The sequence below is a fragment of the Rana temporaria genome, chromosome 1, assembly GCF_905171775.1.
Source record: "Rana temporaria chromosome 1, aRanTem1.1, whole genome shotgun sequence".
Taxonomy (NCBI): domain Eukaryota; kingdom Metazoa; phylum Chordata; class Amphibia; order Anura; family Ranidae; genus Rana; species Rana temporaria.
In genome coordinates this window covers 183,405,736-183,426,290 of record NC_053489.1, presented here as the reverse complement: position 1 = coordinate 183,426,290, position 20,555 = coordinate 183,405,736, and the positions used below count along the sequence as shown (strand labels likewise).

Here is a 20,555-nt window from a genome sequence, read left to right as displayed (position 1 = left end):
AGCGTTTGAATTTTCGACGTGGGAACGACGGCCATACTTAATAGGGCTTAGTCAAATAGGACTCAGCCCTATTTTTACACGACGTAACTCGACGTAAACTACATAGAATTAGCGCGACGGGCCCGTCGGAACGTTCGTGGATCGCCGTAAGTGTTCATTTGCATATTCTAGGCTGGCCGCAATGGCCTCGCCACCTAGCGGCCAGCCTAGAATTGCATCCTTAAGATCCGACAGTGTAATTCAATTACACATGTCGGATCTTCTGTCTATCTCTTGGAAACTGATTCTGTGGATCAGTTCCAAAGATAGAAACAGGGATACGACGGCGTATCAGTAGATACGCCGTCGTATCTCTTTTGTGGATTACCCCCAAAAACCTCATGGTGGTTCTAATCCCCATCCACTCCTGAAAATATCATTATCTTTAGGCGGCTGATAATGTGGAGGTTCAATACTGGTCTGCAGAGGAGAGCAGGAAAAGTGGTGATAAGATAACTCTTTATGTCATTTGTTTTTACACCACTGCTGATCTTATCTCATGATCATTTTTATCTCATAAAGTTTATGAGATAAAAATGATCATGAGATAAGATCAGCAGTGGTGTAAAAACAAATGATCCATCTTAGCAAATTAAAGGTGAATTCCAGGTATAGCAATTTTTACATAGCTCTATTGGTTAAGCGTGGACCAATGTAAGTATGTGTGTGCCATACCCGAGTTAGAAATCACTGGAATAGGCACCACTGCTACAGTGATTGCTGCTAGCTTTTTAGTTCTGTGATGTCACTCACCACCTCACCTCTCCACCTTGTCCAATCAGAGAATGCTTTACGCATTCATTGAGATGATACAAAATGTTCACTGAATGGTGATGACTGAGAGCTCCTGTGTTTACAATGCATCAGGGCAGCTGCTTGGCATGGGCCCCTGAAGCTAGTGGAGATCACTCTAGTAGCAGTGTCCACTACAGGGATTTCCGGTTTATTGGTCCAAGCTGGACCAATGTAACTACCGTATTTTCCTTTACTGTTAAAAAAAAACTACCGTATTTTCCGCCGTATAAGACGACTTTCTGGATGCAAAAAAATGCATCCAAAGTCGGGGGTCGTCTTATACGCCGGGTACGGTCTCCGTGCTGCGAGAGCGTCAATGATTTAAAAGACGCTCCTTTTCCTCAGAGTGTTCTGTGATAGGTGGAACACAAATCTTCCCAGCAGCGCCTCTGTTCTGTGTTCCTCCTATCACAGATGCCTTCTCATCCTCGGACGAGATGAGAAGGCGTCCGTGATAGGCGGAACACAGAACAGAGGCGCTGCTGGGAAATTTTGTGTTCCGCCTAACACAGGACAGTCTGAGGAGAAGGCGCGTCTTTTAAATCATTGACGCTCGCAGCACGGAGACTGTCACCGCACCGCCTATTCAGAAAAAAAGTGAGTGATGGCACTGTTTGCAGTGATTGCACTGGGGGGCAAGTTCAGGCACAGTGGGGGCAAGCTCAGGCACAGAGAGGGGGCAAGCTCAGGCACAGAGAGGGGGCAAGCTCAGGCACAGAGAGGGGGCAAGTGATGGCACAGAGAGGGGGCAAGTGATGGCACAGAGAGGAGGCAAGTGATGGCACAGTGAGGGGCAAGTGATGGCACAGTGAGGGGCAAGTGGGGGCAAGTGATGGCACAGTCAGGGCATGTAAAGTAATGACACAGTGAGGAATGTAATGTAATGGCACAGTGAGATTTGAAAAAGCCTGTTTCTGTCAGCGGTTCTGGCTACCCCTCAGCTTCCAGAAACACTAGTAAGAAGGGGGTAGTCTTATACAGTGAGTATATCCCAAAACCAACATTTTTCCTGGAAAATTAGGGGGTCGTCTTATACGCCCAGTCATCTTATACGCCGGAAAATACGGTATGTAAAAATGTCCATACATAAACTTCAGTAAGGGGGCTTTTGATTGGCTGATTGTTGGTGCCAAATTCCCAAAGTTCCTGTGCCCTTTCTTCTTGGATGGGGCAACAACCTATTGCTATAGCTAAAAGTCTCTGCCATATTGTGTTCAACTCCTTGTTATAGACCTTCCCATGACATCCCTGGCCTTTAGCCTTTATATCAGGGGTCTCAGGTGGCCCTCCAGCTGTTGCAAAACTACAAGTCCCATGAGGCATTGCAAGGCTGACAGTTACAAGCATGACTTCCACAGGCAGAGGCATGATGGGACTTGTAGTTTACAAACAGCTGGAGGGCCCCCAGTCTGAGACCCCTGCTTTATTTTCAGAAAAAGTAATGGCCATGACTCCCATGCCAAATTTTTTAAGGTCCCACACCTTAAGAAATTTGGCATGGGAGGCATGGGAGTCATGGCCATTACTTTGGCATGGGAGTCAGGACCCATGGTGGTCTTACCCATGTAGCGCCTGTGTACTTTTCAGTACAGGTGCTATGTCAAATTTAGTTGGGGGATGAGAGAGTTACCTTGCTCTCATCCGTGTTGATCTATTAAATTGGGTTTCTGTCAGCCCTGGGCTGTCCTGTGGTGTCAGAGTGTGTTCAGCGGTGGAGGATCAGTATACACACTGCTTCAAAGGTGCGGCTACCTCTCCAGTGTGAAAGCCCTCGGGGCTTTCACCCTGGAGAAACAGCAGCCGCCCCAGTGTGAAAGGGGTCTTACTGTACTACCCCCCCCCCCCCCACTGTTGTGCGTGTGTGTGTCTTTTTTTGTTTTTTTATTTTATTTATTTATTTATTTTATAAAAATCTCCCTCCATTCTGCGGACAGCTCCGCTCCCCCTACCTTAGCCCCTGGGTCTCAAGGCTCAGGCATAATGCACTGAACCTCGGCTTGGCTTAAGGGTCTGTGTCAATTTATAATCTATACCCTTATAATATATTTTATTATGTATTTTTACGTGAACTGAAATATGTGGAAATTTGTTGTCTGGTTTTCCCCTTTTTATATATCAATAAAAACATTGTACCAAGAAAAAAAAAAGAAGTTATAGTTTACGCACTTTACTGTTGATCTTCAAAGATGGCAATGACACATCACATAGATATACTGACAGTGTCTTCAGCAAACATTGTCATGTAAAGATGTTTTAAATCAATAACACATATGAATATTTATATAATGAATATTATCAAAAAATAAGTTAATGTGTATGTAGCTTACTGAAATATATATATATATATATATATATATATATATAAAAAAAACAGACAAAAGAAGGATATGCAAGTACATGAGGACCTAGGTGTAATAGAGTATAATAGTTGCAGTGCACGACACCGAAGGGCATCCCCACAATTGGTATCTTGTCACCTCTACCATCATAATAATATGTGACATCCTACTTAGGCTGGCCTAAAGGGTCTTTTGCATCCCGCTTCCAGTCCTCATAGACCATGTTTTGAGTCAGGACGACTACAGCTGGCTCTTCTGGGTGTTATACTATGTCATCCAGGTCTTCTGCCTTGTGCAGGGCCTTTGCAGTAGCTACATCTGCATTACTGTGGGGTGTTTGGCTCCCATGCCCTGTCTCACTAGGCTCCTCCCCTCCTGGCACACATACATTATATATATATATATATATATATATATATATATATATATATATATATATATATATATATATATATATATATATATATATATAGATATATATATATATATATATATATATATATAGATAGATAGACAGATAGATATAGATATAGATATATATATATATATATATATATATATATATATATATATAGGCACTAGCTAAGGTGACCAGATTTTTAAAATGAAATCCAGGGACATTACTAGCAATGGCGTCGATCAGCAACTCTCTGTCCGCCGCCGCCGCCCGCCTCAAAGCCTGTCAAGTCTTACTCTGTGGGCCCCGGCTACTACTGGGTGGGGAGCGGAGGAAGATCACTCTGCTGGGAAAGGCAAGGAGATAAGCAGGCAGGCGGCTGGCCGGGACTTGAGCCAAGGCAGAAGAAGATGCGAGCGAAGCTGAATGGGCATGCACCCGAAACTGAAGAAATATTCCCTCCGCTCCGACCAGCACATGCTCATCAGAAAGGGGCACAGATCATGGAAAAAAATACACCCCCAATAATTAGTAGGACCAGCACACCCCCATCAGATTTTTTTTATTTTTTATTCTGATCTGACTGTCTTTGAAATTGTCCCAGCCCCTATTCAAATCTAATCCAGGGACAAAACAGGGGACAGATTTGGTCCGGGGACAGTGTCCTCAATCTGGGAACTGTCCCCTGAAACTGGGGATGTCTGGTCACCCTAGCACTAGCTCCACCCAATATAGGAAGACTCTGTCTAAAAGGGAACCTACCACCCAATAACAAAATTCCCAATTACCATTACTATTTTGGGACAGAGCCACCTAGTGACAGGCTAGCTAACTGCACCTGCTTACATTCACATGTCTCCATGTTTAATCTCTTTAAACATACTGCACAGATACAGTACAGATAAATAACTGTTGACGCGATAGAGATATAGTGTGCTCCTACCTTCCTCTTTGAAATGGCAACACAGCTCTGAATTCCTAGGCATGTGGTGTCAGCCCTGCCTACTTTATTTATGATGAATTGCAAAGAACACAGATGTCACCTCCCCCCCCCCTTTCCCTAGCTCTACAACCCCTCCTTCTGCACAGGCAGAAAGCACAGAAACTTATCAGCTCACAACATTTCTGGCAAAAGCACTTGCAAAATTGCACTAATAACATAGAAAAATAAAAAACACTTTCAATGGTATGTTTACCAGACCAAAAGGGGGCAAATGACAGAAGTTCATTGTTAGGGTCTACATACACTTTAATGGATCTTAAAAATGTTCTACCATAATTGACAATTACAAACGGTATGCATTTTGCTGTGAAAGTTTTAAAGATCTGTTTCATTTTCCATAATATAAGATGTTATGCCACAGTTGTGTATGTATTTACCTTTTTTTTTAAATAACATCATTATATGTGTAAAGAAAAATATATACATGGCAAATTTATTTATATATACATATACGGGTACACACAATTGTTTATTTCTTCTGAAGGACTTAAAGTGTTACTAAACCCAGGAGCCTGCAGTCACCATATCTGGTCTTCCACAGTACACAGAACATGCAAATGCAATTATTTTAGTAAATATAAACTGTTAAATACCTTTTCTCATCAGCAGTATATAGCAGTCTTATGATTCTACGAATTACATAGTAGGTGAGGTTGAAAAAAGACACAAGTCTATCAAGCCCAACCTATGTGTGTGATTATATGTCAGTATTACATTGTATATCCCTGTATGTTGCGGTCGTTCAGGTGCTTATCTAATAATTTCTTGAAACTATCGATGCCCCCCGATGAAACCGCGGCGTGTGGAAGGGAATTCCACATCCTTACTGCTCTTATAGTAAAGAACCCTCTACTTAGTTTGTGTCTGATTAAAGATTGTAGGTGGAATTTTCATACTACTCTGACTGTCCTATGAGACTGCAGGACCCCGGACCCTCTGCCTGGACAGTGCTGATTGGCTCTGTGCTGATCACATGCACCCTTGCAAGAAAGAAAAAAAAACTCTCTAGCAATACACAACTGAACATGTGCAGAGTAACTCCAAAGGCTCTGTCTTATCAGGAGATGGATTGGTAACAGTGGAAGAAGGGAAGGATCAGAGAAGACAGGATAAAAAAGCCTTTTTTTACACAATGCACAGAATTAAGCCCGTAGGTCCCACAGTGAGTATAACAAGCATGCTTTACTGCATATACAGTCTGATTTTACCGTTGTGGATTTAGTAACACTTTAATAATAGTCTACTGTGTCTCTGCTGAAGGATTCTGACCTGTGTGATTCTCATCAAAGAAACCAATTTCCTGCGACACCAAGGAATGGAATAACAGGTTTCGGATCCTGATATTCAGTCTGGCGAATGTGAAGGTGAAAAGACCACCCCGCATCCCTGCAGAAAAAGAGCTGGAAAAATAGCAGAAAACAAACAGTAACATTATATTTTTAAATGCTGATGTATAATACTAAATTGTCACACAGATTACATTTTTTTTACTTGAAACACAACTAGTAAAGAGTAATTAAACTTTCAGCAACTAAATGTATCACTAAGTAGGCAGGTTTCTTTTTGCTTTAGTCCTGTGTTACTGTTTAGGCTGGTGCCATGATAACTGCCCCAGGTTTTCTGTTTCAGGGTGGCTTCTGTGTCTTGCAGCATGCTATGGAGTCAGCCTTGCATATTGGACTAGAATTGTGCAAGAAGTAGGTGTGATCAGAACATGATACTAACACCTCCCAGTGTCCAATTGTGTGACTATACTGAATGTCAAAACTTCACTGAGTTGATGAGCTTACGGGTAAAAAGACAAAACCTTGGAGCATAAAATGCAGGGCTGGGAACATGGCCGGATTTCAGACAAGGCCAGGTATCAGGGCGGCAGTGGGTGAAGGGGCGGCTCTGCCTATCATCTCCGCCCGCTCCGCTCATCCTCCCCGCCCTCACTCATGGGAACGCTGCAAAGTCTCGGCAGTGGGTGAAGGGGCGGCTCCGCCTATCCTCGCCGCCCTCACTCACAGGCACAGTCTCCTCCCGCCCGCACTCACGGGCATACTGTATAGTCCCGGCTCCGCTCATCCTCCCCACCTTCACTCACGGGCATACTGTAAAGTCTCGGTAGTGGGTGAAGGGGCGGCTCCGCCTATCCTTGCCGCCCTCACGGGCACAGTCAATATCAACACTGCTACTGATTCCCCACCACACCACCACTGATACCCCTCCCCCCACCACCATTACTGCCACCGATACCCCCCACCACCATTACTGCCAACGATACCCCCCACCACCATTACTGCCACTGATTCCCCACACCACCACCACTAGTGAGACTGATACACCCCCCCACACCGCCACTAGTACCACTGATAACACCCCCACTAGTACCACACCACTCATCCCATCCCCCGCACCACCGCTGTCACTAATCCCATCTCTCCCTCACCGCTGCCACTGATCCTATCCCCACCCAATATCATTTTTTTTAACCTAATTTCTATCACATGGGGGGGGCGGCTTTGAAGGACCCAGCCTTGGGGCGGCAAAGGGAGTAAATCCGGTCCTGGCTGGGAACAATGGCCTTAAAGAGAACATGTTGCAAATGCAATTCAACAACAATCCTCTCTGGAGATTATGCATGCATTTAACATATTTTTTAATATAGGTTATTAATCTGTGAAAGCCCACCATCTTGGATGTGATGTCAGCAGCCCCACCAGACTCAGAGCTCTCATTCAAGTGACACTCTATAGCCGCCTGGTGTGCCTTGAGGTTTTTTCAGGGGTGCCTTGGCAAAGTGCCCCAAAATTGTATACAAGCCGGTGGGTGGATGAAACCTGCCTTTTAGTTACACAAAGCCACAGGTTTTCATTGTACAGCATTCAAATCTTCTAGCTGCCAATTTCCTAACGACCAATGACATCATCATTCATTGATAAGGAGGATGTCAGTTGCCTGCATATCATCTCTGTTTAACCCTCCCTTGCCTCTATCCATCAGCTTTGGGGTCTCATTAGCGAAGTGATGGAGGAAAACTGAGGGAGAAGAGAAACTTTGGAATACTAGTCAGTACCAGTATGCAAAAGTGTTTTTGCTTTGGAAGAAAAAATCACCTCTAACTTTGGGTGTCCTACGTGTATTGATGTTGCTGCATTATCCAAAACTATCATTAGAGTGTTTACATTTTAGAATGGGGTGCCCCGAGATCGTCCATAATAAAGAGTGCCTTGACTGAATAAAGGTTGAGAAACACTGATCTATAGTATTCCCCTTTTCGCTTCTCCCAACAGCTACATTAAATGTTTATGGGGATGGGCAGAGGAGCTGGGCCAGAACAGACAGTCAGACCTCGTAAAGACGAGCGAGTTTCTCGGCAAAAATCAGCAAGAAACTTGCTGGGAGATATTTTTTTGCCGAGGAAACCGGTCGTGTGTACATTTTCATCAAGGAAACTGTCGAGAAACTCGACGAGCCAAAAAGAAAGCATGTTCTCTATTTCCTTGACGGGAGTGGAGAAAATTGGCTTGTCGAGTTTCTCGACGGCTTCACAAGGAACTCGACGAGCAAAACGATGTGTTTCGCCCGTCGAGTTTCTCGGTCGTGTGTACGAGGCCTAAGTAGACACTCTCAGAAGAGGAGAAGGCTATGATGTGACATGATGAAGAGCAAACTGCGACTGTCCTAGGCAGGGGCAAACTGACAACTCATGGGGCCCCCAGGCAATAGGAGATTATGGTGCCCCCGGGCAATAGGAGATTATAGGGCCCTCAGGCAATTGGAGATTATGGGGCCACACAGTATACACACACAGTATACATACACACAGAATACACATACATACACTGAAAAGGTACTGGAGAGGCAGGGCAGCTATAATCTTGGGATTTTTTTTAAAAACACAGATTTTTTTTTTTCTCTTTCAATAAATTTTTATTGAGATTATGAATAAGGTTACAGCAATTACAAAGTCGTCAGAAATAACGATAGCCCTAAGGGGCGATTCCAATATTGGTTATTACAAACACAGAGTTTTACATACTGTCCCTGGTTTTACTGAGGCTGGCAACCCTGATGGGGCCCCCTAGTGGCATGGGGTCCTCGGGCAGTGCCTGAGTGCACGAATTGTCAGTCCACCCTGGTCCTAGGGTACTGACTATTCCTGGGGTGGTCAAATTCCTTTCCATGCGTAAAGGCACATTGCATGTGAACACACATTTTTATGGTAAGGAAAAGGCATTTAAGTAAGTATTTAAAATAAATGCTATTTTTGTACAATAAACTGCAATTTGCAGGTTGGTGATGAGTTATTTTTAAAAGGTACCCATACTAGCCAAAAGGATTAGTAATCTTTCCTGACAGACTCCATGGCAGCCTACGTGTGGGTTAACCCCGCCTCTCATACCTCATAGGACCCTACTCCCATAAAGCTTTGCTTCCTGGCCATGGACAGTGTTCCTTTTTTGTCCTCCTCCTAGGACCTATATAATTATATGTTAGTTTAAAGTTCAGTCCTGGTGATATTTATGGGAGAGTATGTGTACTGAAGTCCAACAAGTCCCAGCTATTAGCAGGGTGGAGTGTGCGGTACAAATTGATTCCTGGTGGAGCTTATTATCCAGCCATTGGCTGGCAAGCAACTTTGGTCATTCATCCTGGCTATTAGCAGGAGGCCCTTTTCCCTTACAAACGATGCCCAGGTGATGTATCTTTGCTCCCTATCCCAGGCTGGACCGGATGGATTGGTAATGTATTGTCTTTTTTTTGCTACACATGGCAGCTGTTTATGTGTGTTTGTGTGTCTGCGCCGTTTAGCCTTACCGTTTTGGTTAATGGCTTCTGGAACGCATGCTGCGTTCCACTCCTTCCTCCTTCAGCTTCCTTGTGGTTGTGTGCGCGCGCACGCGAGTCTCCGGCTCGCGCATGCGCAGTAGCGCCTATTTGCCGGTTCGCGCATGCGCGCATGGCATTCAGGGTCACGCCGCACACAGCGCAGGCGCGTGGCGTGTGCGTGGGGCGCGGTGACATCATCGAGGGCGGCAATTTTAAAAAGCTGTCAGTGACAGCTGATTCTGGGGAAACTCCTAGATGCACCTTGGATTTCCAGGCACAGGTCTTGACTGGACAAGGTAAGGTGCCCTGTGGCACTCTGTCCTGTGTACTGTCAGTTTCCTTTGCTGTTGTATTGCCTATGCCTTACTCTTATTGTCATTTTAATGGTTATTGCAGTGTATTCCTCACCACTATGGATGTATCACCGCCCCCCGGTGGCCAACCCTTACGCCGCAGGTAGGATGGAAATTTTCTTTCCTCTGCCTGTCTGTTTGGGTTTTTTATATCATGTTTTTTTTTTCCTGATTTCTTTTTCACCATCAGCCCTTCTAGGCCTGATCATCAGCCCTTAGTCCACGAAGACGTTGATGTCACTAGATCACATCGCCATCATTCCAGGTCAAGCTCTAAGCGACCAAAGAGCAGGTCACCCTCCAAGCATCATGGGGAAAAATATAGATCCACTTCCGACCGCCATTCCCACCGTCATTCTAGCAATTCCGGAAGAAGATCTTGCTGGGGGTGCAAGGCTCAAATCCCAGACGGCAAATCTCTCTGTGATCCCTGCTATTCTCGTGCTGCAAGAGAAAGGGTGGATAGTGACCAACAAGTTGAAGCTCTGGTCAGGAAGGTGGTCCAGGAGTCCCTGAATAAACCTGATCCCACTGGTGACATTCTCTCACCTGTAGTTCCAGCTCCAGTCCTTCTACAGGATGACTCTGAGGTTCCGGGCCCATCTCAGCGCAATCGTTCCTCAAGTATGTCCTCCTTTAGTGAGGTGGAGAGTGTTGTCAATTCCACAGGATTTGACTTTTCTCTAGTCCCAAATCTGGTAAGGGCAGTCAAAGTCGCTTTAAAATGGGAAGACCCGGTGGAATCTCCTAACAAACAGAGAAAATATTTTAAACACCTCAAGAAGGAGCGTCCTAGCTTTCCCCTTTTGGGTGAACTCAGTGAAATGATTACTGATGAGTGGACCACCACTGAAAGGAAAAATTCTTTAATCTCCAAAGTTTCAAAGATGTACCCGTTTAAACGAGAAGAAGTGAAACACCTGGAGTCGGCTCCCTTGGTAGACGCCGCTCTAATGAGACTGGTTAAACATGTTACCCTTCCTTTGGAAGACACAGTCTCTTTTAAGGATGCTCTGGATAGGAAAATTGATACAGATTTAAAACGCATATATATCACAGCAGGTATGGCGTGTAAACCAGCACTGGCCCTTGCGGCCCTCTCCAAGGCAATGGAGACTTGGACGGATAAAGTAGATTCTACTCTGTCAAACATGCCTGGTCTTCTGGTCAGAGACCTACCAGTTCACGAACTAAGAATGGCTGCTGCCTTCCTGGGTGAGGCCTCCCTTGACATTATCCGCCTAGTGGCGCGGGTCATGCTCTCATCTGTTACAGCTAAACGCGCCCTATGGCTCTGTCCTTGGGTAGCCGACCCAGCCTCTAAACAGGCATGGTGCCGTATTCCCTTTCAAGGGTCTTCCCTGTTCGGGAACAAACTTGACAGCGCTATCTCCCGTGCCACAGGGGGTAAATCGGGGTTCCTTCCCCAGGACCGTCGTCCCTTCAACCAAAGGAAATTTTTTCCTAGGCAAGACCAAGATCGTGCCAGAGAGGCTCGTCGATACAAGCCGGGAAGAGAGTTCAGGAAAAATTGGAGAAGAAACCAACCTTCGGGTCAAAAACCCACAAAAGGGGCAACTTCGGGTAACCGTGACACCCCTAAGTCCTTTTGATATTGGGATCGCTCAGACGGAGCGGGTTGGAGCTCGGCTTCTGCAATTCCGGCACGTTTGGGCAGCATCAATAAAAGACTTTTGGACGGTCAAGACAGTATCCCTAGGTCACTCCTGGACCTTTGTCAACCCTCCTATACTTCAGTTTGTCCCCACAACTCTGCCTCACTCAGAAGAAAAGAGAAATATCCTTCTAACATACACAGACACTCTCTTGTCCCAGGGCGCCGCTATACAAGTGCCAGCGGCAGAAAGATTCCAGGGAATGTACTCACCTCTGTTCATGGTTTTGAAGAAGTCCGGCTCTTGGAGGCCAGTGATAGACCTGACGCATCTAAACACCTTTATAAAAAAGGAAAAATTCAAGATGGAGTCACTTCTCACAATTCGTCAGACCATTCTACCGGGCGACTGGCTTGTGTCAATCGACTTGAAAGATGCCTACTTCCACGTGCCCATAGCGGCAGAATTTCAGAAATACCTTCGGTTCGCAGTGGGCAGTGTTCACCTTCAGTTCACGTGTCTCCCATTCGGGCTTACAACATCGCCGCGAGTGTTTTCAAAGCTCTTACTGGCTGTCGTGGCCTTAATCAGAATGAAAGGCATCCATCTACACCACTATCTAGACGACCTGCTGTTACTTTCACAGAACAGGGAACAGATATTGATACATCGGGCTCAAGTTATCCTTACTTTGACCGAGTTCGGCTGGCTTTTGAACAGGGAAAAGAGTCATCTAGAACCCACACAGTCTCTAGTCTTCCTCGGTGCCCAGTTCGATACGATCCAGAGTACAATTTCTCTACCCTTAGAAAAAATCCCAGTCATCCGGGAAAGAGTTCGTCTTGCATTGGAGTCCCCTTTTCTCAAAGCTTCACTCTGTCTCAAAATTATAGGCACCATGGTGTCCACGACTCCCATGGTCAGATGGGCACAATGGCGAATGCGTCCTTTCCAGAGGGGTTTTCTCCAACAATGGGATCCGAAGCCCCAGGACCAATTAATCCGGATAACTCAGTCAATGAGGGACAGCCTCCTCTGGTGGCTTCTGCGGAGAAATCTCCTCAATTGTCTCTCAATAGCCCCTGTCTCCTGGATCACAGTTACATCCGACGCCAGCAGCAGTGGCTGGGGTGCCCTTTGCCTGAAAGAAGTAGCCCAAGGGAAGTGGGATTTCCCATCTCGAAAAGTAGTATCCAATATCCTGGAACTCCGTGCAGCCTTCTGTGCCCTTCAAGCCTTCACCCATCTGGTAAAAGGGTCGTCAGTCCTTCTGAGGATGGACAATACGACAGCCGTGTCTTACATAAAGAGATAAGGAGGCACTCGCAGTTTGTCCCTTCTGAGGGAGGTGGAGCCGATTATATCATGGGCTCAGACACATCTGACAGATCTAACAGCAGTTTATCTCCCCGGAACTCAGAATATTCAAGCAGACTTCCTATCGAGAACGACACTCGACAACAACGAGTGGTCTCTCCACAGCGAGGTTTTCACCTGGATCCTGTCACTAGGATTCACACCGGAAGTGGACCTATTTGCATCCCCGTGCAACTACAAACTGGAGAAATTTTACACAAGAAACCGCTGTCCCCAAGCGTTCGGGGTGGATGCTCTAACAGGTCAGTGGTTGTTCCACAAAGCCTATGCTTTTCCCCCAACTCCAGTCATTCTCCGGTTCCTGTCGAGACTCAGATGGGAGGAAGTCGAGGTGGTCGCAATAATTCCTTACTGGCCCAACAGACCATGGTTTCCACTGTTGTTTCAGTTGAGCTTCCGGGATCCAGTTCAGCTCCCATCCAGATCAGATCTCTTGCTCCAGGGGTCGACCCCTCACCCTTGTCCATCACATCTGCACCTGATGGCCTGGTTTTTGAGAGGGAAAGATTGGAAGCGCTAGGTTGCCCAAGCCAAGCAATCTCTACACTACTAAATGCCAGGAAAGTGAGCACCAATAAGGTCTATCAGAGGATATGGTCTAAGTTCTCGGATTACACCTCCTCCATGAACAGTTCAGCCAAGGTCCCCAGAGTACAGGACATTTTGGGCTTCCTCCAAACTGGGCTTGACCTACCCTTATCAGTCAGCTCCTTGAGGGTCCAAGTATCAGCAATCTCTGCCTTCACAGGTATTTTGTGGGCCAGACATTCCCTTGTCCGTCAATTCTTCAAAGGAGCCATGAGGTTAAGACCTTTAAGAAAACCGAGATTTTCTAAGTGGGATCTTCCATTAGTCTTGGACTTTTTTTCAGGAGATCAAGATTCAACTAATCAATCTATCAAAGATCTTTCCCTCAAGATTGTCTTCCTTGTGGCTATAACACTTGCCAAAAGGGTCTCCGAAATCGGCTCTCTAGGCTCCAAAGAACCGTTCCTCACTTTTTTTCCGGACCGTGTAGTGTTAATTCCAATGCTGGGTTCCAAGCCTAAAGTCACGTCAATCTTTCATGAAAACCAGGAAATTGTACTTCCCACGTTTCATTCTTCTGAAGGTTCTATGGTTCATCCTCTGGATGTCGGCAAAATCCTTAAACAATATCTGGAAGCCACAGCGTCCTTCCGTAAATCTGATCATTTGTTTGTGTCATTCCATGGGAAAAACAAAGGCATGCGTGCTTCCTCCAGAACCATCGCCGCATGGATCGTCCAAGCTATCCAAAGGGCTTACAAGGCTAAAGGGTTGGCTCCTCCTGAAGCGGTAACCGCTCATTCCACACGGAGCGTCTCTACATCATGGGCGGCTGCCCGACATGTTTCCCCTGAAGTTATTTGCAAAGCGGCCTCTTGGTCGTCCTTAAATACATTTATGACGCACTATTGCGTGGAACCGGCCTCCTTGTCGTCGGTTAATTTTGGTTTGAATATATTATCTGTTGACAATGTCAATTAAAAAAATTTTTCTTTAACCAGCAATTGCCCACCCGGGTGTGTTTGGCTAGTCATTTCCCACACGTAGGCTGCCATGGAGTCTGTCAGGAAAAAGGAAAATTTATATGAAATACTTACCGTAATTTTCCTTTCCTGATGGACTCCATGGCAGCCGGAGTTCCCTCCCTTTTGCTGGAGTAGGCTATATTACGGAACACTGTCCATGGCCAGGAAGCAAAGCTTTATGGGAGTAGGGTCCTATGAGGTATGAGAGGCGGGGTTAACCCACACGTAGGCTGCCATGGAGTCCATCAGGAAAGGAAAATTACGGTAAGTATTTCATATAAATTTTCCTTTTTTCAGATGGCCATTCATAATTTAGAGAAGGATGCCTGAATGTCCAACCACCCTCTGCTTGTTTCACATCACTGTCCAAATTCTAGTAATACACCTTATTGAATGAATCCTTATCACAGCCTGCTAGGATACACATGCATGGCAAAGATTATATCAGATATTATCACACCAGAAAAAGAGTAATGAGCCAGAATGTTACCTCCCCACCGCCAGAACTGCTAGTATTACAACCGCGCTGGAAAACTGCTTCAAACTTCTTTGGACGACAATACCATCTATGACCAGCCCTGTGTAATATGGGCTGAATATTTCCCCTGTGATAAAGGAAAACTGCATTTGTAAACTGATAACCAAGCCCCTGTGCAAAGAAGAGGCTTTAAATAGAAGTCCTAACTGAAGAGTTTACCATTACCCATTACTATAGACTTTACCATGCTGCATTGAAATACATAAAAAGCAATGACCCAGATTCACGTAGGGCGGCGTAACTTTGTGCGGGCGTAGCGTATCTCATTTACGCTATGCCGTCGCAACTTAGAGAGGCAAGTGCAGTATTCACAAAGCACTTGCGTCCTAAGTTACGGCAGCGTAGCGTAAATAGGCCGGCATAAGCGCGCGTATTTCAAAGTACCCTGAACCCCCAAATTAAACTCTGGTTTCGTTCATTGGTAAGTATTGGGCCGTTTTACTCTGGCCCATTTTGCCATTGTTCTTACATTTACCACTGTGACACATCTCTTTATCTATTTAGATACATCCCATCCGCATCCACCCCTGATGAGCGAGCAATGATCTTGCGAAACGTGCGTCAGGTTTTCTGATGCGTGCATTTGTATATACTCGATTATATAACATTTGTATCAATTCTAATTATTCTCTTTATTATGTGCAAATCCAAATATTATTCATGTATGTACATCAATTTTAATAAACATTTATACCGTTACTACTTTTGTTACTTAGTGGCAAACTGTGACCACCTCATTTAAAGTCCCATGGGCGACTCTTTTTTCTGTATATGTATATAGGGATGGAGGGGCATCACTGGTGACTGCAGACCTTTTATTTTTGTTTCTATTGTTGGATTGTTTGTTCCACCCTGTGAGGCGGGTTGTTACTTTGTCTTTGTATTTTTGTGTGTAAAATGAAAAAAATAAATGAAAAAAATGTATAAATAAAATTTGAATTAAAAAAGGAGAAAAGAAGGTCGTGGGCGCGTTGTATTTAAATTAAGCGTGACCCCATGTAGATGCATGGCCGAACAAACGGCGCATGCGTGCGCATGCTCAGTATCACGTCGAATTTTCAAAGTAAATTACGCCCGCTCAATCGCGGGATTTAGAAAAAACTTGCTTAAAGTTCTTTCTAAATCCCGCGATAACTCGCGGCAGACCTCCGCAATGTCTCCTGGGAACATTGACAAAAGCTCCCAGGAGACATTGAGGCATCGAGGAAGTGACGGAATATATGCTGTTTGATTTGTAGATATGCCACATGCATGCATTTTTACGCAGCACAAACCACCACACTGCTGTAACAAGGCATTGCACTGACCCTACATAATGTATGATAACGATCCTCAGTCATAAATGTGCCATACATGGCAGAGTGGTAACTAATGATCCGGGAACTAGATCTTAGCAGATCTTCTATGTTCTGCTTTAGAAAACAGGTTGTTTACACTCAAGAATGCCAATAAGCATTTTTCCTTGTTTTTCTTTTCTTCCTTTTTTCTTTGTGTTGTATTGTTGTATTGTTCAGAAAAAAGAGTCACCCTTGGGACTTTAAATGAGGTGGTCACAGTTTGCCACTGAGTAACAAAAGTAGTAACCGTATAAATGTTTATTAAAATTGATGTACATACATGAATAATATAGCATAATAGCTCAGCCAATGGATTTGCACATAATAAAGAGAATAATTAGAATTGATACAAACGTTAAATAATGCAGTATATACAAATGCACGCATCAGAAAACCTGACGCACGTTTTGCGAGATCATTGCTCGCTCATCAGGGGTGGATGCGGATGGGATGTATCTAAATAGATAAAGAGATGTGTCACAGAGGTAAATGTAAGAACAATGGCAGAAAATGGCCCAATACTTACCAATGAACAAAACCAGAGTTTAATTTTGGGGTTCAGTGATGGAAACTCTGGTTTCGTTCATTGGTAAGTATTGGGCCGTTTTGCTCTGGCCCATTCTGCCATTGTTCTTACATTTACCACTGTGACACATCTCTTTATCTATTTAGATACATCCCATCCGCATCCACCCCTGATGAGTGAGCAATGATCTTGCGAAACGTGCGTCAGGTTTTCTGATGCGTGCATTTGTATATACTGCATTATATAACGTTTGTATCAATTCTAATTATTCTCTTTATTATGTGCAAATCCAAATCCATATATTATTCATGTATGTACATCACGTTTAATAAACATTTATACTGTTACTACTTTTGTTACTCAGTGGCAAACTGTGACCACCTCATTTAAAGTCCCAAGGGTGACTCTTTTTTCTGTATATGTATATAGGGATGGAGGGGCATCACTGGTGACTGCAGACCTTTTATTTTTGTTTCTATTGTTGGATTGTTTGTTCCACCCTGTGAGGCGGGTAGTTACTTTGTCTTTGTATTTTTGTGTGTAAAATTAAAAAAATAAATTAAAAAAATGTATAAATAAAATTTGAATTAAAAAATGAGAAAAGAAAATGTGAGCTTCATGTTAAAATATGAGTCAGATGTAATGTGCCCTTTAATGTACAAGTATATCCTTAAGTGGGAATTACTGTGAGAGTCTGAGAATTGCTTGGCTAAGTAATTTATTTAAAAGAATGAAGTGTTTTTATTATAGAGATTATAATGGTGTTTGGTTTAGGAAAGAATAATCAAAGGGTACAGCATGTGTATTTACATTAACACTCTGATATGTGGTAAGTAATACAGTGGGAACAATGCCATAGCTATTACTTTAGTAACTACTTGATCTCAGAGTCGGTCTTTTCCACTGGTGCAGAGTCACAGATGAAATCTTTAAAGGTTATCTAAACCCAAAAACAAAAATGCATTACATTGCATCTTACCAATTCTTATACAGTATGTGGTGTTTGCATTAGTTCTCTTTTTTAGGTTTTTCCCTTTATTTTCACCTGTTGATCCAGCCAGTAAGTCTGATATTTTTCAACTTCACCTAACAAATGAAGCTGTTCAGCAAAAGTGTCAGTTAGAAGGTTGAAATCAACCATTTCACATTGTGAACAACGGTCAGCTTTTATTCATTTATAGAAAACCATTATCCCAAAATGAAAAATATTGTTGCTGTAACTGCTTAACTAGTTTGGGGCACTGGACATGCTTAAAAAAAACATGGCATGTGTAGTACATTTAATCTTTCTGCCCTGCTGCCACCCTCTGCCCCACTACCCAGCGATTTTGAGTTCCCATGAAACTAGGGGTTCCTGTGTACATACAGCAGCTCTAGCAGTTGCTGTAAAAAATGTAATAAAAATCTGTTTGACTTAGTGTTTATCAACCTGCCCTGGCCCTACCACTGTGTAAAAAGAGCTAAATGGCACCCAGGATTCTCAAGGAAGCAGATTGAGGGATTCCAGAATGAATTATTATGAATGGGAAAAAAAATGACGTTTCACTTTTCTCTGGGATTGGAAATTCCTGGGTTGGGTTCTAGAGTTTGGAGGCTTCCAAGAGTCTTGGGAGAGACTGTCCAGATTTTTCTGGAGACCAGCAGGCTGTGTGTGCAGGTGTGCACAGTCTTTATAATCAAGGGGCTGTCTGCAGTTCAGGGATCCACCTTGGAGTCAGGAGGTCCCTTACCAAGAGGCAAGAGCATAGGTGAGAGCAGCGGAGAGCTGCAAGAGAGAAAGCTGGGAGAGTTAAGAGAGAGGTGCAGAGTTGCATGTAAGCATAGTGGTGCTGAGAGATGGTCTGAGGGTCCAGGCCAAAGGTCCAAAGGTCTAGGCTTGAGGCCTGAGTAGTGGCACTGCGACAGGAAGCCAGGAGGATTGGTGTAATTTTTTTTGTGTATGAAAAGATGGTGCAAACTCCTTTGAGGGCAACAGTTTTCTTGGAACTTTTACTTTCCTTTACTTTTTAAATACAACTGCTTTTTTTTTCTGTTTTGTTAACCAAAAAAAATGTATTACTTTGTTATCTTAAAGCGGAACTACGCTGCATCTCAGCACCACAAACCAAAAACTTTATTTAATTCATGTTTAAATTCATGTTTAAATATTCAAAGCAAATTTACCCATCCAACCATGTCTCCATGCTTTATGTTGCTGAGAAAGCACCCCCTAGCATTTCTGGCCATGGCCATCTTTAGTAAGGGCAGATGATACATTTGCTTCCTGGAATCTATCTGCTCTTAGCTCAGACATGCAAGCACGAGGGTGTGCTCAGCTGGTAAAACCCCTCCTCCCCTCCTGCAGACTTCTGGGATGTAGGATATAATTTGCCTAGGCCTGGAAACCCGGAAGTAACTAATGGAATGCAAAAAATTTTTTTTTTTAAAACAAGTAAATATGTTAGACTTTTCCTCTCTATTTTCTAATGATAGCAGCATAAAGATGTATAGTCAATATTGAGAGAGTGAAGTTCCACTTTAAGTAATGACAAAGTTATTGTGGAATATACTGGGCCATGGCAAAAATGCTAAAATTTCTCTGCTCCATTGGGGATGTACAGGTGTGAGAAGTGAAGTGGTTATCTGGAGTTCAGCTTAAATTTGCAAGTGAAGTCCATCTAAACTTGCCAGTGTATCGAACACTACCCAGTCCACAGGTTGACAATGCTGATATCTACAGTAAGGGTGGCTCCGTGCCACCCTGAGATAAGAAGTGTGCTACGGAACAGATCACCAGATGCAAATAATAATAAAAAAATAAAAAAAAAGGCATGAAAGAAGAAAACGAATGCATTCAACACAGTGGACCATGGGCGTCCGCTCCATAGGGCAAGGGGGGTCAATTGCCCCCCCCCCCCTGGAAGTCAGAGTGGACTTTACTTTTCAGGCTCCACATGGATGCATTCCACACACACGCCATATCTTATTAAAAATTATTATTTTTAATAATGTGGAATACTTTCTATGTAGAACCTGAAAAGTCCCAGTATATTCCTGACATTGTCATGAGTATAAAGACACATACAGAATACAGCCCACCTCCAGGAAAGGGAAAAGTCCACCCTTGCACTGCTGGGGGGGAAATTACCACTTTTACTTCTATGTTTCCATGTTCCAGCCAGCCGCACTGCTCTCCTCCTCAACCCAAACCTCAGCATCATTGCATACCATACAGGAACATTAACCCTATATGGTACAATGAGGATGATTTAGTGCTACCACAGCCTGTCACAACTTTCACAGAAGCTGCAGGGGACCAGTCACAGAGATTGAGGGAATCAGGAAAAGTTCGGTACAGAGAGAGTATATTTGTTACAATTTACTATGTTTATTATGCCTCAGAGAAAGGAGCTGGAGAATTCACACTCAGTCCCTTTCTATTTTTTAAAAGTGAGCTATCAGGGGTCTGTTTAGTCCCCTGATATTTCACCAAAGCCCCCCAACAAGACTGTTAAAAAATGTGGGGGGGGGTTTAAACCCCAGCTAGCGGTCAAATGTGACTGTGTATTGCCGCTGCCGAAGCGCCCCCACTGAAAAAATGTCTGCGGACGCCCATGCAGTGGACTTGTAAGCTACAACATATTCAATTTTGTTTCTGGGTTTAGCTATGCTGTGGCTGTACTAGAAGGAACTTCCATAGCCTGTTTAGACTGTGAAGAAAAACTGGAGGGCACCAAACATATGGAACTGTAACTGACCATAGGGTGCATATAAAGAGCTATAATAAAAAAAAAATTTTAAGTAACAAATGACATCTAAAATAAATGTCTCAATGGGGTTGTCCAGTTATTTTGTACTCTGGAATGGTAGGGATGTTTGTGAACA

General features: G+C 44.0%; 1 protein-coding gene across 2 annotated transcripts in view; it reads right to left on the bottom strand.

The window, feature by feature from the left end:
* The window catches only part of ABCB9 (ATP binding cassette subfamily B member 9), an 88,322-nt gene that overhangs the window by 45,063 nt on the left and 22,704 nt on the right, over window positions 1-20,555 (bottom strand). For both annotated transcript variants that reach the window (XM_040347319.1, XM_040347320.1), the window contains exons 3-4: window positions 14,781-14,895; window positions 5,843-5,973 (exon numbers count right to left, since the gene is read on the bottom strand). In XM_040347319.1, the coding sequence (XP_040203253.1) occupies window positions 5,843-5,973; window positions 14,781-14,895 (246 nt within the window). The remainder of the gene's footprint in view (window positions 1-5,842; window positions 5,974-14,780; window positions 14,896-20,555) is intronic.